This window comes from Siphateles boraxobius, unplaced genomic scaffold, assembly GCF_051911475.1.
Source record: "Siphateles boraxobius isolate OS27281-9 unplaced genomic scaffold, OSU_SipBor_1 19, whole genome shotgun sequence".
In the NCBI taxonomy this organism is placed as follows: Eukaryota; Metazoa; Chordata; class Actinopteri; order Cypriniformes; family Leuciscidae; genus Siphateles; species Siphateles boraxobius.
Window position 1 is genome coordinate 26,513,048 of NW_027508799.1, and position 27,410 is coordinate 26,540,457.

The 27,410-nt window shown below is 36.8% G+C and overlaps 1 protein-coding gene across 2 annotated transcripts in view; it reads left to right on the forward strand.

Moving 5' to 3' along the window:
- Nucleotides 1–869: 869 nt before the first annotated feature.
- arhgef39 (Rho guanine nucleotide exchange factor (GEF) 39) overlaps nt 870–27,410 on the forward strand; it is a 41,830-nt gene continuing 15,289 nt past the window's right edge. Inside the window, exons 1-5 of one of the 2 annotated variants that reach the window (XM_077234616.1) lie at nt 870–932; nt 4,524–4,716; nt 5,497–5,591; nt 11,971–12,091; nt 14,685–14,803. In XM_077234616.1, coding sequence (XP_077090731.1) covers nt 4,567–4,716; nt 5,497–5,591; nt 11,971–12,091; nt 14,685–14,803 — 485 coding nt within the window. In that variant the 5' untranslated portion in view covers nt 870–932; nt 4,524–4,566. Of the gene's footprint in view, nt 942–4,523; nt 4,717–5,496; nt 5,592–11,970; nt 12,092–14,684; nt 14,804–27,410 lie in introns of both variants that reach the window. The other variant, XM_077234617.1, reaches the window with a different exon arrangement.

A 27,410-nucleotide genomic window follows, 5' to 3' on the forward strand; every position in this document is an offset into this window, starting at 1 on the left:
TTAGTAAGTGAATATATGTATATGAATGTGTACGTATACTGTATATATATATATATATATATATATATATATATATATATATATATATATATATATACCAATTATCGATTATATATAAAAAATCTTGTTTCTGTATTAGTAAGTGAATATATGTATATGCATGTGTACGTATACTGTATATATATATATATATATATATATATATATATATATTTATATATATATATATATATATATATGTATGTACTGTGCATGTGTACGTATACTGTATATATATATATATATATACCAATTATCGATTATATATAAAAATATTGTTTCTGTATTAGTAAGTGAATATAGCCTATGTATATGCATGTGTACGTATACTGTGTGTATATATATGTATACAAACACACACACACACACACACACACACACACACACACACACACACACACACACACACACACACACACACACACACACACACACACACACACACACACACACACACACACACACACACACACACACACACACACACACACACACACACACACACACACACACACACACACACACACACACACACACAAATACACAAATGAGTGGATAATAGTAATTATAATAAATGTAAATAGCTATATGTCATCTCGGAGAAGGACAAATAAGAAAAATTATTATTAATTAATATTATTTATTTGTTTGTTGACGTCAGCTTTTCTACTTTTAAATAAATGAAATTGGTTTACACTTACAGTATATTCTTATGACTCCCTTTTCGTGAAATGACCCCTAGCGCTGTTTCTACTAAATGTATCGATGACGTCACAAGGGACGGCTCAGTTTCGATGTTTGGGAGAACCAATCAGAGCGCAGTAAAACCCGGAACTTCTGAGAGCGTAAGAAAGAGCGCCTGTATTCAATTTGAAAAGCAAGAGCAACATCAGGTATGTAATGTTTTTATATTTATATAATCTATATAGTTTTATAATCTATATCGAAAACAGATTTCTTTTAAATGGCGACTTTATTATGAAGTCATATATTGTACAGTATAGTTTCAGCCTCAAAGACACACGAAAACAGTGCACTTCTATATTTCAGCCATGCTAACAAGTGTTTTTTGTTTTTTTTGAGTAACGTTAGTTCATGTATGTATGTCATATTTAATATGGAATACGGTGTCAGTCGCGAGCGGGGACTTAAAGGAATGCAGTCTGCCTTTGTAATGCGTTCAAAGTGGCGACTTGGTAGGTTTGTGTATAATTTGAACATTAAAATAGTCAAAGTCGAAAGTTGCTAGAGTTTTGGTTTAACAAACAGATTAAAGAAACATCACGCTGGACTCACTTCATGACATGAAGAGTGTTGCTATTCATAGTGTCAACAGGAATATCATTGTTGATCAACTAGATTCTAATTAACCTACTTGTTATTTAACCCTCAGGTTCTGTTTGGGAACCCTGTATGTTTAAAGTGTGTTTGTTTTCATATACTCAATTCGGTTACACTTTACAACAAGGTTACATTAGTTAACATTAATTAATGCATTAAAAACAAGAACAAACAATGAGCAATACATGTGTTACAGTATTTATTAATCTTTACAATGCTAGTAAAAAAATAAATAAAAAATCATTTTCATTGTTAGTTTATGTCCGTTAAGAATATGACCAGAAAGGCCTACAATCTTTAATTCTAATAATATATTAGGTGTACATTTAAATTAACATTAACTAGGATTAATAAATGGTTTAGGAATATTTTTCATTGCTAGTAATGTAGTTAACTAATGATAACAAATGGAACCTTATTGTACCTTATGTTACTCTTAATTCTAAAATTTTACTGCTGGTAATTGTATTTGCTATTCGTTTGCGAGCTGACTATAAACACAATTTCTCAATGAGACACTTCATATTTCATAAATTTCATATAAAAAACATCCCAGAATAAATGTAGACTGTAGAAGTATGTTGCTGTGTCAAAAACACAAAGTTAAATACAATAAAAACAAATCCAGCTAGTTAATAAGGTCTAGCCTACTTGGACTTTTTTTGTTGGTGTCAAACTGAACCCATATGCAAATGCAATAATTTAAATTTTACTATATTCAGGGATCCCACATAAAAAATAAAAATAAACTAGAAATATCAGTTAAACTTCCCTGACCTGCAAACTTCATGGAAATGAGTAAAATCTTAAGCCATGCTCAAATTTGATTGGTGGATTAGAATGTTGTGCTGATAGTGATGCAGGAACATGTTGTACTTGGTGAAATCACCATATCTTAACATAACCATCAGAGCAGTAAAATTGAGTGGGAATATTTGGATGCGCTCCAGCTCCGCTCCTCATCCATGTGGCTCTGCTGGGAGGCAGATCTGTGGACTTGCCTGTTCTGATGATGTTACACTGCTTCATTTACAGGTGTTACCCAACACCTTTATATTTAGATGCGAGTGTGTTAAGAAAACAAGAGTTTGTCTGTGTAATTCTCCATTTGTAAGCATAGAATGAAATCGTATCCTCCTGAACAAAAGAAAGCAGTCTTATTTAATATAAGTGCTGAGTTACACAAACAAACCCCGCTGGTTGCTCCATATTTAGTCTTTTTAACTAGGTACTCCTGACCCCAGTCCTCCTTTTCCTGGCTTTTAATTGGCTTCACTGGGCCTAAAATGCTGCAATATTTCTCGAAATTGACTGCTTATTTGAGTGTCGAGAGTGATGCAATTTACAGTAAGTTGCTGGTAAAAATGGACCATGGCTTCAGATGCAGCACTTAGCAGAGGCTTCATGGGGTACGCGTAACTTCAGGGGATGCATTTCACGTTTGCTGTGTTTTTATGGAGGTTTTTGTACAAACAAGGGGGCCGGCACCACAAAAGCATATGGGATGGGATTTTTTTTCTTTCTCGGTGCTTTCGTTCCTCATGGATGCTCATATGCACACTGGCTCGTGTGCCCTCTCGGTCTTTTCGGGTTGATCGGGCTGCCTTGTTTACAGTGTGTTATAGAAGGGCTGACGCCAGCCTCCCTCGGGAGGGAACAAGGGTTAATTGCTGTTAAAGTGTTGGTCTCGTTCCTCTTTCTGGCCCTGACGCTCCATTAGAGCTGACACTAATGAGGCAGTGCAGAGAGGACACCCCGGAGTCCAGGGACAACACCACCGGCTGGGGGAGGGAGTCATGATGGAGAGACTTTACTTAGCTGAGAGAGAGAGAGCACATACTAAGTCATAGATCAAGAGTGTGTGTTGTTCAGTGTTGTTGAGGACGTGTGTAGGCTTGGCTTCCCTTAATTGGTGGCTCACCCTCTGCATATGTTGTTTGTTTGTCATTAAGAATTCACAGGGGACAGAATCGCTGGTCGTCCCTTATACTTGGTCTTTACAGCCAATGGCGCTCGCTTGGTTATATTACCGTATTTATTGACTGTAATTTACAAATGTCAAAATATGGATTTTCAATGCCCTAATCATATAAATAATGAAATTGCCTAAATGTTTTTTTTAAAGTGCTTTATGAATAATTGATCATTGATTTCAACAAAATATATATGGCTGATTGGCTGCAATAATTTATTAAAATATATATTTAAAATTTAAAATGATATTTGGTTGTTTTATCACAATAAGTACTTTATAGAATTAAGTAAATTATTTCAAAATATAATGAAAATTATTATAGGTTATAATTATATTATTAAATAAAAATATATTTAAACTTGGTCATTTTATTATTTATCTAAATAAAATAATAAAATCTAAATAAAATATCAATTATAAAATGTAATATTTCATTTATTATTATATTAAATAATTTAATGTAATAAATATAATCATTTTAATTAATAATATAATATCACACAAAATATTTTTCCATATATATGTGTGTGTGTGTGTGTTTATATGTATATATTATAATATAGCCTATGAACTTTCTATATTTTTAATCAAATTATTAGACTAATTAAAAAAACATTTATAAGCAAACCCAATTAAATATAAAAGGCTGACATAATTTATAAATGAAAACAATGAATAATATATAGTACTAATGTTACAAAATTATAATATATAACAATTATTATTAAATGATTTTTATAAACTTATTCCAGTCTTACATCTATCATTGAGCATATACTGTAGATCTTGTGATATATTGTTTTTACTGCATATGATACTCAGAAAGTAGAACTGAAGATGATTACTGTAAACATTTCAAAATTGCTCTTGTATTGTTTGCATTTTGTGATTTCCAGTCATATATTTGTCATTGATGATTTCTTACAAATAGTGTTAAAATATTGTCTTGTCAATATATATATATATATATATATATATAATAAATATAAATATCTTTTTTATATATATATATATGTATGTGTGTGTTTATTTCATTGCTGAAGGATTATATAAGTTTATTATAACTGCAAATTATTTATATTGTTTATTTCATTTTCTGTCATTAAATTGCTATATTGATCAACCAGTAATTTGAATGGCTTTTTAATAGTGATTTTCTGCATTGTAGGTAGTTCCACTGTTTTGGAGTCAGCACCTTCAACTGCTCGGCCATGAGTTTTGCTCCGAGTCCATTCACCCCCATGGGCAGCCGCAACATTCAGGAGCAGCGGGACCGCTGGGAGAGGAAGAGGAGCCGCACAGCCTGTGAGCTAGTCCACAGCGAACAAAGATACTGTGAACAGCTGGATCTAGTCGTCACGGTTAGTCTCTCTACAGGCCCAACATTACACACACGCCCATCGGCTGAATTAGCGATCTTTTATCCAACAATACGCGGATGGAGAAACACTTGTCGGGGTTGGATTCGGTCATCCTGGAGAGCAGCAACAGAATAATGCGTTCGTTGCAATGTGTTGAACATTAGAATATCCTAATTAACACAAATCTGAAATTCGAATTATCTTGGAGAGCTTTATTCACAGTTTCAACAGCACAAGGTTTTCTATTTATGGAGTGGTCCTTGACACCATCGCAAGGGCTGTTCTTTTGAAATTCATGGTTTGTAACCTGTTCAAGGCTTTTATTTATGTGGCTAATTGGTTTTACCTTTAAGATCGCTGAGATCTCAAAGCCTTTTGTGCGTATTATGTAGATTATATTGTGTGTAACCACAAATATACACTTGAATCTCACTCATACAGGTTGTGTGTAACATAATAATTGCCGTTTGAAAAGCTAACACACTGCCGCATTCTAATTAAACGGTCGACCATCAAAACTTATTTCGAGAAACCGCACGTTCTTTTTCACGCCGTCTCCCACCTCTAGTGAAGTTGTGTTAGATATGCAGCTCATATTAAGCCGTTGGAGGTAATTGAGATGTCATTGCTGCAAAATGCTCGGCTCTCCGCAGATTTGTTCTCGCTTTGTCTCAAGGGTATGCGACGAGAGGTGACACTCTCGGTAAGATGAAGAGTCATGTACGAGTGGCGTCTGAAAATTTAATTTTCTCTCCCTCCTGTCTCTTTCTTTTTCTCCAGTACTTTGTGGAGATCTTGAAGGCCAAAGGAACCCTCAGGCAGGACATTAGAGAAAGCATCTTCAGTTCAATTAAATCCATTCATTTAATAAACCAGTAAGTATCCTTTAAATAATTAAGCGAATATTCGCGCTCAGGGGAGAGAGGCGGCTGAGGGTGTCTGGCTTTGATACCGTTTAAAAAGGACGGAAGGGGAGGGGAGTATTAATTGGGGTCTAACAGAAGAATCAAGTTTGAGAACTTTGAGATTGCCTGGTGTGCCTTATCTTATGTTATTCTGTTTAATTGGATTGCGAATCGATGCGGATGCTGGATTTAGGCTTACAGCTGCACTTTCTCCTGTGTATTTCACGTTATCCGCCTCGGTTGCCGTCATTGGTGATGGCTGCCTATTCGTAATGGCCTCTGTTTGTGTCTTCCAAGCTTTATGTGTTGATAAAAATAAGCTTTTGCGGTCGCTGATGTTTTAAACATGCATTTTTAATGAAAACATACATTATCATGCGTTCATTACTGACTCACAGTCTTAACACCTGACTTCAACACTACTGTATCAGGCTGCTCAATACAAGATTTGAAGTCAACATGAAACACCATTCGCAACCCATTTTTATTTTGCAATACTTTTTGTGCTTATGCACATGGCAAGTGCGTTTATTCAAAGCAGTACAAGGCGTTTGTATTTTTAGGATCAAACCCATGACCTGGGCAATTTTGTGATTTTCGATACCAAAAAATGCTTTTGAATTTAGTCCAAATAATATTTTATTGATATGATTCAATAAAAATATTAACAAATTAAATGTAATAATGGTTTGTAGCCTTCAGGTTTTTAAGTAATCAAACAGTAATAGCTAATATATAATTAATATTTTCTTTGTGGGGGGGATCAATATTCATGGATTAATATTAACAACATAGACAGTAGCAGGTCTGTTTGGCTACGTTTAGATTTAATATTTGAATACAAATCCTTTTTGTTTGTGTCCGACGTTCTCTTAGGACATGCCAACATCAATACCAAGAAATTTATTTGACCGTTAGTCAGTATTGTTAGTGTGAACTAAAACTGCTAAAAATAGTTTTTGGTCATTACTAAAGCTGAAATAAAAGAAATAATAATTGAATATAAGTATTAAAAAAAAAAAAAAAAAAAAATTACAATGTGGAAAATTACAAAACTTTTAATTAAAATGTATCAGAAATATTAAAAATAAAAATAAATTCAAATGATTAATAAATACTATAATAGTTTGAATAATTTAAATCAGTGTTTCTCAACTGATGGGTCGAAAGACCGCTCTGAGTGGGTCGAAGAGTACAGTCAAAGAAATGACAACAAAAACTTAATTCTAAATGTTTTTCTGATGCAAGACATTTATTAATGCGTGTCTGAGTGCTCTTGACTCTTCTGTCAGACGCAGTTTAAGTAAAGAGTGCCTGAGAAAAACGCCGGATTCGTCCGGTGAGATGAGATATTGTCAGCATCATTTTTCTCACATAATTTTCGCAAATTGCTACGAAAATAAAAAGTCTCACACCTCAGAAAAACGAACTCACGGCAAATGTACCAACTTACTGACTCTATATTATTATGAAAAACTAGTTTGGGACTGCTGTTTAATAGCCTTACTTTATAATCTTATAGTGTTTAATCATCAGTGTTAGTGATATTCCTACAATTTTCGTGTATGTTAAGTAAAGTGTGTGTGTGTGTGTGTGTGTGTGTGTGTGTGTGTGTGTGTGTGTGTGTGTGTGTGTGTGTGTGTGTGTGTGTGTGTGTGTGTGTGTGTGTGTGTGTGTGTGTGTGTGTGGCCTGGTAAACCCTACCTTATGGGGACAAAATGTCCCCATAAGGATGGCAATATCTGAAATCCTTGTTCGTGTGGGGACATTTTTTGGTCCCCATGAGGAAAACAGCTTATAAATCATAAAGTGATGTTTTTTGAAAATGTAAAAATGCAGAAAGTTTTCTGTGATGGGTATGGTTTAGGGGTAGGGTTAGTGTAAGGGAATAGAATATACAGTTTGTACAGTATAAAAATCATTATGTCTATGGAAAGTCCCCATAAAACATGGAAACACTACGTGTGTGTGTGTGTGTGTGTGTGTGTGTGTGTGTGTGTGTGTGTGTGTGTGTGTGTGTGTGTGTGTGTGTGTGTGTGTGTGTGTGTGTGTGTGTGTGTGTGTGTGTGTGTGTGTGTGTGTGTGTGTGTGTGTGTGTGTGTGTGTGTGTGTGTGTGTGGCCTGGTAAACCCTACCTTATGGGGACAAAATGTCCCCATAAGGATGGCAATATCTGAAATCCTTGTTCGTGTGGGGACATTTTTTGGTCCCCATGAGGAAAACAGCTTATAAATCATAAAGTGATGTTTTTTGAAAATGTAAAAATGCAGAAAGTTTTCTGTGATGGGTATGGTTTAGGGGTAGGGTTAGTGTAAGGGAATAGAATATACAGTTTGTACAGTATAAAAATCATTATGTCTATGGAAAGTCCCCATAAAACATGGAAACACTACGTGTGTGTGTGTGTGTGTGTGTGTGTGTGTGTGTGTGTGTGTGTGTGTGTGTGTGTGTGTGTGTGTGTGAGTCATTTTTGAGAGATAAATTTGCTTTGTTCAAATTCATAAAAATGTGTGTCGCAGCTTAATGACCATGGGAAAATTCGGGTACCACGGACAGACCAGGTGAGAAACACTGATTGAAATAATACTAAATAAAATTGCCATCAGCGCTTGCAGAGCACGAATACAAATACGCAAATTATACTAACATGTTTTTAAATTTGAGATAATTTTGAACTGAAGTATCTGTACTTTTGACTAGGGCAGGGGTGGGGGAAATGTGTGATATTTGTGATGAGAGCTGAAAATAAGTAATTTCTTAGTCATAGATATAGTCTGAAATAATAGCAAAACTACATTTTAAGGAAATAGTGAACTTTAAGTTCATCATGACTTTAATAACGTCTTTATATTTCACCAGTGGTACAGTGATCATGCTAAGTTGTGAAGCCCAGCTGTGACTCTTCCGCATACAGACGATTAGACACTCTGCTTGAGGGGCCTTTATGACAGCTTGTGCAAATGAAAAGCCAGAGCTGCAGCAGATAAAATAATACATCAGAAAAACTGGCCTGAAGAGCAGTCGGCATTGATCTTCCCAAGCGAGTTGGGCAGACTAACAACAAATTAACTCACAGGTGTCAAGAAGCCTGTTCTTGTTAATTTTATCTGAGGCTATCTATGGCACAGAGCTCTCGTGACGCGTTTGGTGTTTTGATGTACCGCATTTGAAAGCAACAAGCAAAAGCAGAAGCCCTCTCCTAATGTCCAATAGCCTGCGAGCGAACAAGCTTCCAGCCTTATGAACGCCTTTAAGCCTATATTAGAGGGATCATCGCTTCTTAGTGCAGGTGAAACAGTGTTTGATATATTTAACAACCTGATCAATCTCAGAGAATGTGCCTGACAAGCTCGGAGAGACGTTTCCCAACAGGAGAAACATAGTGAAGGATATTTCATTAGTCTCGAATTGGCCGAAGTTCTCGTAAGAGTTACTGCCCCGTGGTTTCGTTGTGTGCATATTTTGAATTACCAAACGACTGGAAGGGGAACTACTGACTGGCTTTGAGGGCTTCATCCAGGCCTCGTTGATCGAGAATCATAAAATTGTCTGAATAATGAATCACCGTGGGTCCCCGAGGCTCCCATCAATGCCTGATTGACGGGCCTCTCTACAAACAGTGGCTGAATGAAGATGGAGGGCTGAATTTTAGAGCCCGATGTATTGGATAAATCGGTGCTTGGTTACCATATATCATCATTAGAATCGGTTATTGAAGTGCCGGGTGAAGCGTAATGGCAGTCTCTCAATTTAGATCTGTGAACAGACAGCAGTGGCTGACTGATTAAAACGAATAAAGTGCTCGCGTACTCCAAAACCACATCGTTATCAGGAAGCTTCTTCAGATGCATATTGATATCTGCGCTGGCTGCTGAAGGTTATTTCAATTCTCAGCTGAAATCATCACTTATTTTATCTTGGACTAGTTGTAACACTGAAAAATAGAGAACCGGGGCAGAAGGTGAGCCGTAGATTGTTTGTTTTTGTCATGCACAATTTGCACTTTATAGTATATGAATTTGAACCATAGTAGGTTTTACTCTTAAAGTAATAGTTCAGCCAAAAATTGCAATCCTGTCATTGTTTACTCACCTTCATGTCTTCCAAAACTCATTTGACTTTCTTTATTCTTTGGAATGAAAAAGGAGATATTTAGCAGGCTGTCCAAGCTGCTCTTTTCCATACAGTGAAAGTGAATGGTGACGGCTATCACTTTCATGAACTGTTCCTCACACACATCTGTTGTACCATTATCCACTTTCATTGTATGAAAAGAGCAGCTTGAACATTTTTCAAAACTTCTCCTTTTCCGTTAAACAGGAGAAAGCAAATCGTACAAATTTGGAATGAGGGTGATTTCAATTCTTTTTATTTTACATTTTTTACCACATTTTATGCATTGAGCAGAATTTAATTTTGCATTTGTGATGTATTATTTCGAATAATTGTATTTTTTTTCCTTATGGTGTTTTATATATTTGGAGTAATTATATAACCTAAAGACATTGCAACCCAATGTTTCCCAGTTTTCAATAACAGCGTTCAAAATGATGGTTGCCTCAAAGGCGGCGTTAATACGATGACATCTTAAGAAATCTAAAAATGTCTGTCAGCTATATTTAAGCCTAATAGAATAGGATGCAGTTGGTTTGAAGTTCAGTCTTTGTACATGATATGATACTCTTGGGTCGGTTAAGACTTGCATACATTCTGGATTCATTAAACGCTGCTGAACAAGCAAGCAAGCAAGCAAACAAACAAACAAAACTTGAATATATTGTCATGCCGCTGCCATTCATCAGAATTATGCCTGTTTATCTGATGAGGGGAATAATAAGGTGAACAACCCAATTATCCCAGAATGCACCATATCAGTGATCACCAACTTGAAAGTGCTGTCACTTAACTAGCACTGAATCAAAAACGTATTTGAGAGATAAATATTCTGAACGAGTGCATCTTGGGGGTTTCTTAATGAGAGTAAATGTGGTGTGGAAAGAGATCAAATAGTATCCGAAATAAAGGAAGAGGGTCCTTGTCACTATCGAGGGAAGGAGGGGGTTTCCCAACAAACTGAACGATGCTTTTGGGTCCTGTACGGATTTGTGTTTTTACGAGTGTTTGTGTTCCTTCTAACTATTCATAGGCGATAATTAGTATTTCTCGGATCTCATTTCCCACAAATGAAGCCACATAGGCCTCCATTGTTTGGTTGAGTCCGTGCCCGACCCAGATGTCGCAACCGCTAAGCATTAATGTAGATTAACATGACGCAGGAGGAATGCTAATGTTATCTTTGTCATCTTCCTGACGGCTAGAGAATTTAATTGCCCTAAAAAAGAGCATAAAAAATGTAAGTCATAATTTCATATTTATCATAATAGCCTCTGGCTGTGAGGAGGAAAAAGGAAACACTATTTTCCCCGCCCTTTGCCCTCGTTAGAACTCTCTCGGTTGCTCTGGCATCTCCTGATTATGAACAGAGGCTACCTTGGCTTGCAACTTCATTAAAATCTATTTAAATCAACTTCAACCGCAAAATGCTCCTTCTTCCAGCATGTAAAAAACGTTAAGTCTCAGGGAACATCATTAGGGAGAGTGTGTGCGTCTATCCGTACCTGTATTTCTGTTTGGTCTAAGCGGTATGTATGTGCGATATCTACCTCACCTAGTTTAGATAATAAGCTCCCTCACAAGTGTCAACACCCTCACCCTTGAATTATACCCATGTCACCCTAATGTGCCTGACAGCCAGAGCACCAACTCATCCATTCCTCTTGAACGCCTTGTTTTGTTCCTGGTTTCGCAATGGCTGCGTTCCCACTACAAAGCACCACACGCTTGCCCTTGGGCGCTAGCCCCAGCACCCTTGTCTCAAATAAGTATGTCACCCACAGGGAGGGGCCCTCGGATGACACCACACAAATCTGACTAAAAACGCTTCCTTTCGCAAATACCTCTGCCTCTTAACTAACCCCCCTCATTTGTGACAAGAAATGCCTTGATTTCCAAAACAGTATCAGGGTAATCATTGCGTTTGGAGTGTGATGGCAAGACTGCAGGGTAGGGTAACGTTGTAAATTAAATGTAGTATTTAATTATATATTTAAATCAATTATATTTATTTTAATATACAAACTAAAAAAATTCATATTAAACACACACACATTATATATAGCACATATATATATATATATATATATATATATATCAGTAATATATATATATATACATATTTGACACATATTTAATTTACAGCATATTTGAGGTATGAAAAATACAATGAAGTCTTACTAAATTACACCATTTAAGGCAAATAATATTTTCAAATCTTTTTTGTTTTTACCAGGACCTTACTCACTCATCTAGAACTGGGGAGGTTTGGCATCGGGTTTGAGGAGTTCTGCACTCACCTGCAGTTGTACAATACTTACGTTGACAACATCCAGACGGCTAAAAAAGTCCTCATGGTAAGTTAAAGTTCAGTGTTTACTCTGTATGTCACTCTTTGTGTGGTATGGCCTGAGTAAAACCTGTTTGAACATAGCCATAGATTAGTTATTATTCACTGAGTATTAAAATTTCTCTGACTGTGCATTGCTCTTTAAAGGCAGTCTTAATTATTATTCCACCTGCTATGAAAGTTACTTAATCAAAGGGTCATTTGTATTGGCTTTTCCTTAGTGAATGTGTTCTTTTACCTGGATAGAGGTCATCTACTTACACAAAAGCCGGTGGCTATGTCTATCAATATGAAATCATGAATATGTATTCATTATAGATCTATGGTAATGCATAGGATTGACAGTATGTCATGCTCCACTTCTAATGAGTCCAAACCTATTAAGTCTTGTACAACTCCTCAACTTTGGCACCTTTTTTCACCGTACCATATTGTTCAGCTCAACCTTGTGGGGGGGAAAAAAAGAAGAGAAGACACAATGTCGGGTCAGTAACTCAAAGATCACCATTCAAAATGATTGACGTTTGGAACGGTGAAAAAAAAAAATGGAGTCAGCTACCTGATTAAGGCTTTAGGATGACACTCTGTGCAAACAGATCTCTCCCAGGCAAAGCCCAGCGGTACCATTAGGTCCAACACTACCATCTCATTACGCCTGACTTAAGTGGGCAGCCTCCATCAGTCGGCCGGAAAAAAGTGCGATTGGGAATCTCTCTCTTTGCTAATTAGCTCCTCCCTCGGCAAGGCACCTGTACCCAAGTGTACGGATGACTGATTCCTTGTTAGACCAAATCAGTTTGCGGTTAAAGAATCATCGGAGCACCAGGCTAGTGCTAACTTCTGTATTCTGTGTGCTTACGGTGAACCGAGGAGGCTTTTTTTTTTTTTTTTGTACTATGCCAGTAATTGCGTCTGATACCGAATATATGTTTGCAGAAAGGTCGTTTCGAGTGTTAGCCCTGCAGCAAAGCTCTTCCAAGCCTCGTCTAGCCACACACTGCTTTTATTTAGTTGGGGGAAGCTTGGAGCCACACAGATATTAATGTCTTAATTAAGAGGAGGAATACATCTGTGGCCAATTGACCGATTCTCATTGATTGCAGACTGAGCTGTTTAAGTTAGCATCGATTACTCCTCCAGGCCTACATGGCTGTAATTGCTGGAACATGGGCTTGCATGTTCACCGTGTCACACACATGGCTAGTCTGTTCTTCAAGGTCCACCATTCTTTAAAATAGTTAAAATAGCAACAAACAAAAACAATTCAACCAAGGAGCCTTTTACATTCCCAAGTAGTTTATTTGTAAATTTAATTTTGACATTTTTAATCCTTTTTTTGTGTCGCATTTTTAACCTTGACTTATAGTTTGGCACAATAATGATATTACTAAATATATAATAATGAGATCTTATTTATTTAGGGATAGTATTAGGGATAGTATTAGGGATACATGATATAATATATGATGTAGTGACCAATATTAGACATTTAGTAATTTACTTATTTACACTATTATTGAGTAATTATTTAACAAACATTTCTTCTTATTATCAATAAAGAAAACAGTAGTGCTGCTTAATATTTTTGTGGAAACCATGTTACTTTTTCCAGGATTCTTTGAGAAATAGAAAGTTCAGAACAACAGCATTAATTTGAACTGAACGTGTCCATGCTGAATAAAAGTATATATATATTATTATTTTTTTCTTTTATCTGAATCACCCCAAACTTTTTACCTTTGTCTTGATTTAATGCTCACTGAAAGTGAATCTTTTAAAAAAAATATTCTTTAAAAAAAAGTTTATTTTCATACTGTACTTTGTAATTTTGTCATGCCTAAATTCACTTGTTACATTTAAAACATTTGGATTTTATATTTGAAGTGTTTTGTTTATAAAAATTCTATTTGGTATAATTTACTTTTTTATTGTTTTGATGACTTGCCTATTATTTAAAAATTTGTAAATGTTTCTGGCAATTTAAAATAACAGGATTCGTTCTAAAAAAATGTTTGGCTGGTCTAAATAAAGAATTCCTCTCACAGCATGTCCAGCATGTTGTGATTTAATGTTTGTGTTTCTCAGAGGGAGACCCCAGCTGCCTCGGCCATAAATGCTAGCCGAGCAGGTGTTGTTCACGGTGTGGGCCGTTTGAAGATGATGGATTGTTTTGTGTACTTGATATGTTTATTTATTTACAGCACCGACCCGTGCTTTTCTCAGAGAGAAGCACGATTCAAAACAAATTTTACATAAAGAAGTGATATTTTGCTATGCTAATTCGTACTCTGTTTGTCATTAGCCTGACATTGTATGTGTGGATGTGTAATAAATAATGAAACCAGGGTTGCTTCTATTCAGAAGACAGCTTGTGATAAGAGACAACAGAGATGTCTCGTTGTGCATGAGTGAGATTCAGTCACAAGCGAGACTGAATACACAATTCAATAGACATCACGCCACATGCATCATCGACAGAGGTGAAAATGTTGGTGGGAGGTAAACAGTGTTATCGCTTGCATTATCAAATGTGTTCTACTGTTGTATCAAGTTGTTTTCATGGAAGCAGATCTTTGATTCATGGTTCATTTCCTTCTCAGGTTCAAGTGAAGAAAAGCAAAGCCTTCAGACGGTTTAAAAAGCTCCAGGAGTCGAGGCCCGAGTTCAATCAGCAGAAACTTGAGGACTTGCTTCTGCTTCCTCTTCAGCGCATCCAGCAGTAAGTTGTCAAGCTCACATGTGACAGACAGTATTGGAACTTTAATGGTTATCGGTTATCAGTCTTTATATTCTTGTATATGAATGTGTTTTTTATCGCTATCTTCTGATATTGGATATTTTATAGCGCATGCTCATTTACACCATATTTATATTTAGATCACTTTTACTTCATCTAATGCTCAAAGTTAATATTTATGTCATAGCTAAAACACTAAAACTTTAATAACACTGTATAAAGCGTAAGCAAATCTCAAAATTTATATCCATTTTGATAATATTGTGATGCTTAAATTCACTTGATGGTTTTTAGTGATTGTTTTTTAATTCATTGGTTATTGGCCATAATTTAATTGTGCATTTGTTTTCCCTATTTTGAATTTTTGCCATCATCTAACGCTCATTTAAAGTTTACAATTTACTTATGTTTACTAAGTTTAAGTTAATATTTTAGTAATTAAATGCACTCTTGCATTATAATGTCGTGATGCATAAGTTCACCTATTACTCTTAAAATTATGGATTTTAATTTATTCAAATGAAATATTTGATCTTTTATAGAATTTCAATTGGTTATCAGTCACTAGATGAAAATAATTATCAGCTTATTTTTATATAGGTGCATGATCCCTAGCTAAAATGAAAGTCAAGCTTTTGTGCTGTAGATGTTTTTAAAGTAGGCTGAATCCCAATAAAGTGTAACCAACTTTTCTGTGGTCCTCTCAAAAGACTGATGGTGGTAGGACTACATGTTTGTGCAAAACTTTATTATTTATCTTTATTATTTACTTGTACTTATTTCACCATACTTATTTACCCATGTGGTGATGGTAGTCGTGCAGAAATGGCACACCTAAAGATGTTTTGAATTCGATTTTTATTTAATGGACTCCTCAACCACTTATTGCAATTGACGTGCAAAGTTTTCTTTTAATCTCATTAAATGTCAGAGTACCTCAGCCATCGAATTTTCAAGTAAACGAGATGGATTGGTCAGCGGATGTTTTTTTGTGTATTTAAAGTTTAAACCATCTGCTTCGGCGAAGAGAGTATAGGATCGACAGCATCAACACATTGAAATGCAGTCAGTTCTTGATGGGAATGTAAAGCGTTTTTTGTTATGCATCAGTATCTTCTGACACAGGCCAGTCTACTTCACAGTCTTCTGCTCAGCTGTCAAATCACTCTACAACTTCACATTTAGTTGATCATGATATGTGGGTTTTCTTTAAAGAAGGATTTTGGGAATCATTTGATGGTATGATAACAGAAAGCTGTCACCACCGGGTTATGGTTTTCATGCTTGAATTCTCCATCCGTATTTCTTTGCTTTGGAGGAGTCAGTGCACGGCGCATACCGAGCCTCAATGACAGACGTAATTATTGTTTGATGTCGTGCTCACACCTGCCTTCAGACTGTCCAAGAACTGTCAAAATCCCTTTTGTTAAGCCGCCGATTTCGTTGGCTGTAATTTCATGCGGTCGTGGTCTCAGCCGTTAATTAGTGTAACAAGGTGCGAAATGAACTAGAACATGCTTAAGAACCAGCGGAAATTACATGGCATTTCTTTATCAAGCTGCTCGAGTCCATCTTAATTAGGCTTTTATGTCACTCCTACTTATTAAATGTAGTTTCCAAAATGAAAGAAGACAAACACAATGTCATTTTTGCAATGACGATAATTATGTCTTTATATTTATTCTTTATAAGAACATTTCCTCTGCTTGCGTCCACCTGTCGTGGTTTTCATCCAGTGGTTTCATCATATGCAAAATGACAGAATTTAGGTGATTTGATCGCAAAACAGTCTCCTTGTTTAAGGAGGAATCTCTTTTGACCACTTTTAATTGTCATGGAAAGTTTTCTTTTTTCTAGACTACACATCACTTACTATCAGTGTCAGTGTGTTGCTGCATGTTAATAAAGCACAAAAAGATTGAGATGTGAAGCATTTCAAATATTTAAGCACTATTAATTTTGTGCACCAAATCGGCATATTTGAATGGTTTCTGAAAGGCCCACTAAAGTGCCTATGAACACGCAATTTTGTATGATGCGTTGACGTAATTTCCATTGAAACAGGAGGCTAAGGCTCGACATATTGAATGGCTCCTCCCCCTTTTCAAATAGCCAATAGAGTTTGTTTTACCTCACAGACTGCAAGCCGTACTTGACAGCAACATGGAAAATACGTTGGATTCAATAGTAGAGGTGTGAATAATTTCTAGCCATTTCATTCTTAACCAATGTACAGTTGATAAATGGAATAAATCTTGAGCGTTTAAGCAACCGAACTCACATCTCCAACCCATATTGCTCCATAATGTGTCAACGGTTGCTTTGGCCAGGTGGTATTTATAGCATAGGGGGCGGGACGCTTTAGATTCTAGAGAGCATTTGATTGGACAGAAGATGTGATGAGAAGCTGCGATGATGTCATAAAAATCCCTGATCCATTTTAGCGGAAGGGAGAGACTGTAAATTTTGAATGCTTATATCTCTTAAATGCGAATTTTGTCATTGTTTTGAAGCACACCAGCTTATTCATAACCTTAAGGCTAACATATTCATACTAAAAGCTAAAAAACTTAAATTTTGATTTCAGGGGGCTTTGAAGGATCATATGACCGTGAAGACTGGAGAAATTGCTTTTGAAAATTCGTCTTTGCCATCAGGGATAAATAACTTTTTTTCTGTCGCATAACGTAAAATTTGAGAATTAGAAAGGGAGTGCGGATCATTGTTCTTTTTGAAAAAATCGAAAACAGATTATTTAAATTCTAATAATATTTCACAATATTACTGTTATATTATAATATTACTATTATAATATTACTTTTGAATGGACTTTTAGGAAATTTCAAAAAACTTGTTTTAGCACAGTAGATGATTGACAGGAAAATAGGCCGTCCTCCACGATGCATTCATTTTTTTACTACCAATGCGACGTTGTCACATGTATTTTCGACTTCATTCATATGATTAGATGACATGACATTTTGTACTCCATTTATACCTGTGTTGAGCAGTTATCACTTGTTATCAGATCACCCAAAACCAATGTCCACACGATGTACGTGTGAACGGGGTCACAAGATGCCAATCTTTAGAAACAAGTATTTTCTAACTCTTTTTTTGACGTGCAGCAAATTACAGGACTTGGTGCTAAATATGGCCTCTGTGCCGCACCCTGAGTTTTCTCCACCCAGTTATCACAGAGATATCCTCTAATTTCCCTCGGAGCAGCCGAGCGCTGACATCTCAATCAGCATGTTCAAAGACGCCCTTGATCTGATCTCATCCTCTCAGGCCCTGATCACTGTGTTTTCCATTGTCCCCCCATCGATTCTACCTCTCCGCTCTTGGAAAGCGAGGACACACGGGGGGCGCATAATTGTATGATGATCTTAAGTGGCACGGCAGAAGAGCTCCATTCTCGGAGAGTGCAGATAATCAGGAGTACCGCCTCTAACGGGGACTCAGGAGGAAATTGTTGTCACTTATTCGGCTGGAGGATGATGGATGGCGATGGCTGTGTGTGGATCATGGTGGCTACTTAAGACATGGAGAAGGACTGTTGGGAGGGAGGATAAAATCATTCCTATTATTAAACGCCATTCACTGCAGCTGCCGAGAGGAGATTCACGTTGTGTCCCTGTCGCTCTCTCTGTCTCCCTCTCCTCTCAACTCTTCATCCCTTCCCTGACTACAGATGGACACTTTGGTCAATTTGTCAAGTGTTAGACAAATAAATAAAAGTTATAGTTAATGAGTACTGATTTAAAAATTCTGCCTGATATCAATAATTTCCATGATAATAATTTCCATGTTATGGGTGTTATTAAAACTTTTGTTTTAAATGGTACAAGTGAAGTTATTTTACAGTATAAAAGAATGTGTATTTTTCTGTCTGTCTTGTCTGTCTAATCAGTGTTCTGTGTGTCTGTATATTCACCGGTCTGTCGTCTGTCTGTCTGTCTCTCTATTCAGCGTTCTGTCGTCTGTCTGTTTGTCTGTCTGTCTATTCAGCGTTCTTTCGTCTGTCTGTCTGTCCATTCAGCGTTCTTTTGTCTGTCTGTCTGTCCATTCAGCGTTCTTTCGTCTGTCTGTCTGTCTGTCTATTCAGCGTTCTATCATCTGTCTGTCTATTCAGCGTTCTTTCGTCTGTCTGTCTGTCTATTCAGCGTTCTATCATCTGTCTGTCTATTCAGCGTTCTATCATCTGTCTGTCTGTCTATTCAGCGTTCTTTCATCTGTCTGTCTGTCTATCTGTCTATTCAGCGTTCTATCATCTGTCTGTCTGTCTGTCTATTCAGCGTTCTATCATCTGTCTGTCTGTCTGTCTATTCAGCGTTCTTTCATCTGTCTGTCTGTCTGTCTATTCAGCGTTCTTTAGTCTGTCTGTCTGCCTGTCTGTCTATTCAGCGTTCTTTCGTCTGTATGTCTGTCTGTCTATTCAGCGTTCTATCATCTGTCTGTCTGTCTGTCTATTCAGTGTTCTATCTGTCTGTCTGTCTGTCTATTCAGTGTTCTATCATCTGTCTGTCTGTCTATTCAGTGTTCTATCATCTGTCTGTCTATTCAGCGTTCTTTCGTCTGTCTGTCTGTCTATTCAGCGTTCTATCATCTGTCTGTCTATTCAGCGTTCTATCATCTGTCTGTCTGTCTGTCTATTCAGCGTTCTTTCATCTGTCTGTCTGTCTGTCTGTCTGTCTGTCTATTCAGCGTTCTATCATCTGTCTGTCTGTCTGTCTATTCAGCGTTCTTTCATCTGTCTGTCTGTCTGTCTATTCAGCGTTCTTTAGTCTGTCTGTCTGCCTGTCTGTCTATTCAGCGTTCTTTCGTCTGTATGTCTGTCTGTCTATTCAGCGTTCTATCATCTGTCTGTCTGTCTGTCTATTCAGTGTTCTATCTGTCTGTCTATTCAGTGTTCTATCATCTGTCTGTCTGTCTGTCTATTCAGTGTTCTATCATCTGTCTGTCTGTCTGTCTATTCAGCGTTCTATCCTCTGTCTGTCTGTCTGTCTATTCAGTGTTCTATCATCTGTCTGTCTGTCTGTCTGTCTATTCAGTGTTCTTTCGTCTGTCTGTCTGTCTGTCTGTCTGTCTGTCTGTCTGTCTATTCAGTGTTCTATCATCTGTCTGTCTGTCTGTCTATTCAGTGTTCTATCATCTGTCTGTCTGTCTGTCTATTCAGTGTTCTTTCGTCTGTCTGTCTATTCAGTGTTCTATCATCTGTCTGTCTGTCTGTCTATTCAGTGTTCTATCATCTGTCTGTCTGTCTGTCTGTCTATTCAGTGTTCTTTCGTCTGTCTGTCTGTCTATTCAGCGTTCTATCATCTGTGTCTGTCTGTCTATTCAGCGTTCTATCATCTGTGTCTGTCTGTCTATTCAGTGTTCTATCATCTGTCTGTCTGTCTATTCAGGGTTCTTTCATCTGTCTGTCTGTCTATTCAGCGTTCTTTCGTCTGTCTGTCTGTCTATTCAGCGTTCTATCATCTGTGTCTGTCTGTCTATTCAGCGTTCTTTTGTTTGTATGTCTGTCTGTCTGTCTGTCTTTCTATTCAGCGTTCTATCATCTATCTATCTGTCTGTCTGTCTATTCAGCGTTCTTTCGTCTGTCTGTCTATTCAGCGTTCTTTCGTCTGTCTGTCTGTCTGTCTGTCTATTCTGTGTTCTATCGTCTGTCTGTCTATTCAGCATTCTGTCATCTGTCTGTCTGTCTGTCTGTCTGTCTATTCAGCGTTAAGGTCGTCTGTCTGTCTGTCCATCATATTATCTATCGCTGCCTGTCTCTATTTAGCGTTCTGTTTATTGATCTGTCTGTCTATTAAGCGTTCTTTCTATCGAGCTGTTTGGCCATCATTCTATCTATTGGTCTGTCTGTCCATCTATCTATCCATCTGTCTGTCTGTCTATTGAGCATTTGATCTATTGGTCTGCCTGTCCTTCCATCGTTATGTCTGTCTGTCTGTCTGTCTGTCCATCATTCTGTCTGTCTGTCTATTGAGCATTCTATCTGTCTGTCCATCGTTCTGTCTGTCTGTCTATTTAGCTTTCTGTCTATCGGTCTTTCTGTCTGTCCATCGTTCTGTCTATCGGTCTTTCTGTCTGTCCACCGTTCTGTCTATCGGTATGTCAATCTGTCCATGGTTGGTCTATATTTAAATCTGTTGTTCTATCCATTATTGTTCTATATATTGTTATATCTGTATATCTATAGTTCTATCTGCCTATCTGTAAGCTGTCTGTCTTCAAGTATATTTTTACTTTATTCATAATTTTCAAAGAAGGATTGTCAATTTTGCTTTTCTAGTTAAAAATGACAAATGAATTTCTGTTGATTTAAATTCTACTTCCTTAGATTGACATTCCAATTCTGCCTCCGGATTGCTACTTCAAATCAAATTCAATCCAAATTCAGGAAATAAATCTATTTAAAATTCATAAGTTGTTGTCTAATGCATCATACCATCATGCATCATTATAAATTACATTGTAACCAATTACAAACTAAAAGTGAGGCCCTGCTCGTATTCAGATTATGTGAAATATTCCTGACCATGATGTTGATTGTGTTTAGCTGTAGTTCTAAGTGATTTAAACCGTATATTACTAAAATGGGCGTGTTTTTAACACACTTGTACAGCTTTATAATGGATTTGAACGTCCTCAACATCGACATAGCGAAGTGCAATATAAGAGGTTAATCCTTCATTCTGTGGTGGAATTCGTCGCTTGGAGCGGGTCAGAAGGTCATGGCTGCGTCTCTTTTACATGCAGAGAGCCTCAAAAAGCGGAGGAGGACTCGTGTTAATGGAGCTGAGCCATTATGTAGCCGATAGTGTCAGGGCTGTTATATGGGCCTGTGCTTACACAGCAGTTGGGTTCAATTCTGTCGGTTCTTCAAACACAACATAATGAGGAGTTCAGGAGGTTTTCTCGCCGTTTGTGTTTGTTTGCAAAGGTGTTGATTGAACTCATTTAAAAGCAGCTTTATAGTGCTGTCCCTCTAATCGCGGTTTCTTTGCTGTTGAGACGTTGCTTTTACATGGAAGTTGAGAGGTCACATCCTCCATATCTATGGTTTAGTCTTAAGACAAGACCTCGGGCAAACTCATCTCCACTCTTCTTTTGATCTGTTCAAATGGGTAATGTTAAAGCTCACTTGTTTCGATTCAGCCTGAGACTTGAAGGACTAGGACGAGCACTACATGATTCTTCAGTCTTTTAAAAGCACTTTTTATTTAATATATTTACTCTCAGAACTGGTATCGATCCCCTAAATATAACATTACCCTCATCTCGTCGTCCTTGATATGTTGACCTCAGGTAGTGATTGCCTGCCACAATGCTCTGCTCTCAAGCAGAGAAGACTTATTGAAATTTTTGGAGGCTATCAGACAATCTACTTTATGTCTTGGCTTTTGTTAATTAGGTTCAGGCACTTGGGAAGAGTCAAAGTGCGGCGAAAAACTTGTAAAACTCTTCTTAAAGTGCTTGTCATACATTTAGCTGCGGTGTTATAAACATCTAGGCTTGTTATTTTGTTCATTAAGATTATTGTTTGCATGCTTAAGTTTTCAGGACTGCATATCGGTTCAGAGGGAAATGTTTAAATATCCAATTAGCCGATTGGAGTCCATTTAGCGTTTTTAATATAATGAAAATCATTATATTTGCATTGGATACAATTAAAGTAGACTTGTTTGGAGATTGCTATTTCAAGAATACTATACTAACAATCAGTATTGTTATGATTGATGAACTATTTAAAGGGAGAGTTCATGCAGAAATGAAAATCCTGGTATTATTTGTTCACCCTCATGTTTTTCCTAAACTTAATTAAGATTAGTTTTTTGGTCTACACAAATGTTCAAATCAAATATTGTTCTGGACCCCATTGAGTTTAATTAGATGGACAAAAAATATATATTTAAAGTTATAAGTTTTAGTTATATTTAAAATAGGTTTCACAAGAGCTTGAGTAAATTATGACCGAATTTTTACTGTCCCTTTAACTCCATGCAATCAAAACCAAAGTCATGTGATTCGCGCCCCCATCTAAATAAAAACAAAACAAAAATCTGCATACATTCTGCATATGCATTTTGTTATCGTTTGTGTTATGATTTAATTGCTGAAGCTGGCGACATCTTGGGTTCTTCATAGCTGATGTGTTCATGCGTCTGCAGTTATTAAAGAGCAGTAATTATGCAACATCCACCGCCGTGTTCAATAACCCGTGCAGGAGCCTGACAGTGGCTGTTGTCTCTTAATTAGGAATATGAATCCTTAATGCACATATTTAAAGGCAAATAATTAGACCGATATTTCCTCCCTCTCTCTGCGCGTAACTACGAGCTGACCCGGCATATCTGCTGCTGCGGAGGGGCTGGAGGAAGAGAATGAGAACGCGACGCTTGTTTCATCTGCATATTACAAAGGAATTAGCGATGCAAGGCGTCCGCGCCGGTAACTAGGCCAGCGACGCTTTCTAGCGCGCCTCTTCATTAGAATATCTGAACTGTTATAAATACGGTTCAGATTACGTTATTGTCTCGTTATCTTCTCTTTGCTTTGCGCGCTAATGACTGGGACAGGGCAGCTAAACGAGCAAGTTCCGTTTACATTATTTGGAATGTGCTTTAATAATGCTCATTAGGCCGTTCCCTTTTTTGTTACTCTGCCGCTTTAATTAGATTTCTTGCCCCCCCCCCCACTCCCCTAATAAGTGCATTTCATGGCTGATAATGCCTGTAATGTATTTGTTACTACAAGATGAGACAAGAAGAAAAAGAAGTGCGATTATTTCTCTTTTTAAGTGGCTTTTAATAGAAGAGGCTTAATTGGGGCTTGTTTGGTTTCCTCTTCCCTTTCATTTCTAATGAGCAATACGCTACTGCTCTAGTTTTCCCCATGTTCAGAAAGCCTGTTTAGTTAGGTTTCGTTTAGGCTGTTTGTTGGCTAACTAAATATGGAGCAAAGGTTGTGTTTTTTCGGAAGTTTTGCGGATAAAACTTCCAGAGTTTATTTAATTTTAATTTAATTATTTATTTAATTTAAAATGTTTGACTATCATTATTACTAGATTTCTTTTCAAACCAAAACCCAAGAAAAAAAAAAAAAAAAACTCACCAACATCTTAGCAACCCACAACATCTTAGAATTGTGTTGGCGAGAGTTGCACATGTATAAAAAGCATTTTTTTTTTGTTTTGCTTTTGTCTTTTTAAAATAAAATCTAGAGATGTTTCATGCAGAATGGATTTAAAAGTGCTGTTATGTGTGCATATGCACGACACTGTGCCGTGGTTCAACCTGTAATCTGTGAGCATTTCACTGTCCTGGCACCCATACTGTATGTCTGCTTTAACTGTTGCGTTCGGGTCTTGACCTGATACGAGGAGCAGGGAGAACGTAGAGCAAGACACTCACAGACAGAAATCAATGGCAGCTGTCAATGAAATCCAAGGTCGTCGTACCCCCAGAACGAATAGATTAAGGGAGCACCCTTTTGGCAGAAGTACTTTTAGATGGTAATGGAGCATCTGACATCTTAGCAGTGATGGACCATGCATCTCTTTCAGTTTTTTTTTGTTGTTGTTTTTTTTTTAGATTTTATGTTACTTTTAACCAGAAACCCATTGGTCAGGTAATAAGGGTGTATTATCAACCAATATTAGCAATTTTCGATTATGGGAATATTAGAAATATTCGATTATATTTAATTTGAGATGAAACTGTTTTAAAATTGTACCTTTTTGTTATCTTATAATCCATTACAATGTACAAAACAATCGTCTAAAGATGGCAGCTGCTGGATTTGTATGAAAAAGAGAGAGTCCACGATACCGGATGACATAATTAAATAACTGCACATAAAATATTGATTTTAGTGTAACATTTTATTAGCTCACCAAATGCAAAACTTCCACAAGAAAAACCCAACTTCAGCTACCCGGATGGGCCTGTGTTATCAGTTTTTACCGGTTGTTATCGAGGAATAACGTACAGCTGGATGGCGCGATTCACCAATCAGAATCAAGTATTCCACAGAGCCATGTAATAATTATTTTTTATTATTAATATAATAATTATTTATTATAGTAATAAAATATTTTTGGTGTGTTGCTATCAGCCAGAATATTAATTAATTAATTCATTAATTGATGTTAATTAAACTATGTAATGAATTATGTAAAGTCAGTGTCCCATTATCTTAAGAGAATATAGATTTTATCTTTAGTATTTGTATTTTATCAAGCTACATACAAATTCAAAAACAGACATTCTTTGAGTTTAGCAGTCATTCCTTCAAATATTAGGCCTTTAAATCTTTAATGCATTTCATTAGAACAGGGATATAAAATGAAATCAAATGAGGACATTTAATGCTTGCATACAGGAAATTATCATATATAATAGTTGAATAAATGAGCATGCACATGCTGGGATTTTTCAGCTTCAACTTTTAATTCCAGAAGCTTTGCAGGATGTTCCACAAGTCCTGCTGTGAATAAATACACACATCCTGTACTCAAACTGACTGTTTTGCCTGAAACTGTTTATCAAATCACCTCTGAACTCCTGAGAGGAAGGGAGGGCCGAAAAGGAGTCAGAAGACCCCACATCAGACGTTTCCTCCTCTCTCTCTCTCTCTCTCTTTGGCCTTGTACTCTCAGCCCTCTTAAAATCTCTCGACAGAAGTGGAGTTTAAAGGATGCTCCTCTACCCCCCTCTGTGGTTGTCGCGGGTGATGGGTGACATGGGCGTCTTGGCGGCTGCCACCACTGTTTACATAATTTCAACATGGCCGCAGGGAAAAAGAGACTTCGGCTGCAACGATCTTCTCTTTGCACTCCTCCAATTAGAAAGGCCCCTGCTCCGCCGCTTTGCACGGCTCTCGGGGAACGGGAATATTCCAGCTTAACTTTTCAGCCCGCGGGGATCGGCTGGCTGAGTCACCAAAGAAAGATGCCACGGTGGAGTTGAGAGGACGTTTAAGACAAGCTAAAGATGCCCCAGTTTATCTGACAACATCTAAAATATTGGACGTGAAGTGGAAATGGTGGTGCCAGAAATGTTGAGAATGTTTTGTGAGCACCGAACTGTATTTTTAAAGTGTCAAATCAGTCTTGTTGTAAACAATTTTTGGTTGAAGTAATATTGTATCAAAATCTTGGCTTTCCTTCTTCAATGACATCATCTAGGCCACATGAGCCATTAGATAATCCAATAACCCATTTTTCATGATACAATCAATTCCTTAGAGAGAAGATAATAGTTCTACCATACTTTTTATACTAGTTGAAAACGGGAGCATTTTATATATATATAAAAATCATCCACATTTTTATTGTATCTATCAACATTTATACCAATTAATCATTGTACATAACGATGTGATGCCTACATTTATTTCATTTAAACTTTTAGAATTATTATAAATATAATCATAATATACTATATTATAATTATTTCTGGCATTTTATTTGTATTGATTTTATTTATACATTTATTTTAATATATAATATAGAATGTTAATATCAGTCCATAACATGAACATAATCATTGGCCGTGTATTAGCCAAAATTTGAATTTAGTTTTCATTTAATTTTAACATCACATTACAGAAGTAAAATGGGTCATGAACAGTTTCACATTGACTTTTATCGTCTCATATCCATTTCCTTTCTTGGATGTATTGTTATTTGAGTACAGTTGATCAAGCTTCTAGCATTAAATAAGAAGTCGTTCTCATTACAGTTAATGACTGTGTATGATATTTAGTTTCATGGTATTTGCCGAAATGCATATTTGATTGCTACATTAATTGCCTGCATACACCTGTGTAATGCTAATGCGCTCCCTCCAAAAGTTTTCAAGTTCCACTGCAATCAAAGTACAGAAAACTGTAGAGAATCGTATTCCCAATTGCGACAATACCACAGAGTCGAACTTTTTCTGAGAGCCTTCTCATTTGAAAGAGGCCTTTGATGTCTCTAGTCGCTGGAGTTCTACTTAAGTGAACTGTAATCTCTAGCATTAAGACTCACTCTATCTTTATCTCCATCCCTGAAACTGCCAAATGAATTACCACCAAATTTACTCCCCTCTCAATTTGGCCCTCACCTTGCGATAGGGGGGTCATTTCCTTAATGGGGCCCTTGATTTTTGCCCAGCCATTTATAACCTTTTTGTGTCATCAGCGGACGATAGCACAATAATCAGAATTTAAAAAAATAAATTCTTAGCAGAGGGGAATGTGAAGTTTGACCCCGTGCACTTGTTTGTGTGAACTGGATGGATGGAAAATATATATATATATTTTTTCTTTTAAAGTCTCTATTTTTGCACCCTCCTTCAAATCCTTTCCTTATCCTCTAGTGCCGCAAAAATAGCACAAAATCAGTTCCGCCGCATTGTCTGAGGAAGCAGAAATACGGCACATTAGTGTAATTTTGTTGACTGAATGGCTCTTTATTCCTTCTCAAAAAGAAAAGCCTTTTTTCCTAAACGCGTCTTAATGCGAGTAATGTTGTCTTACGATGACAGCGCTTGTCCGACCTCCTTACCCTGACACACCGAGATCGGTTTTCTCTCGC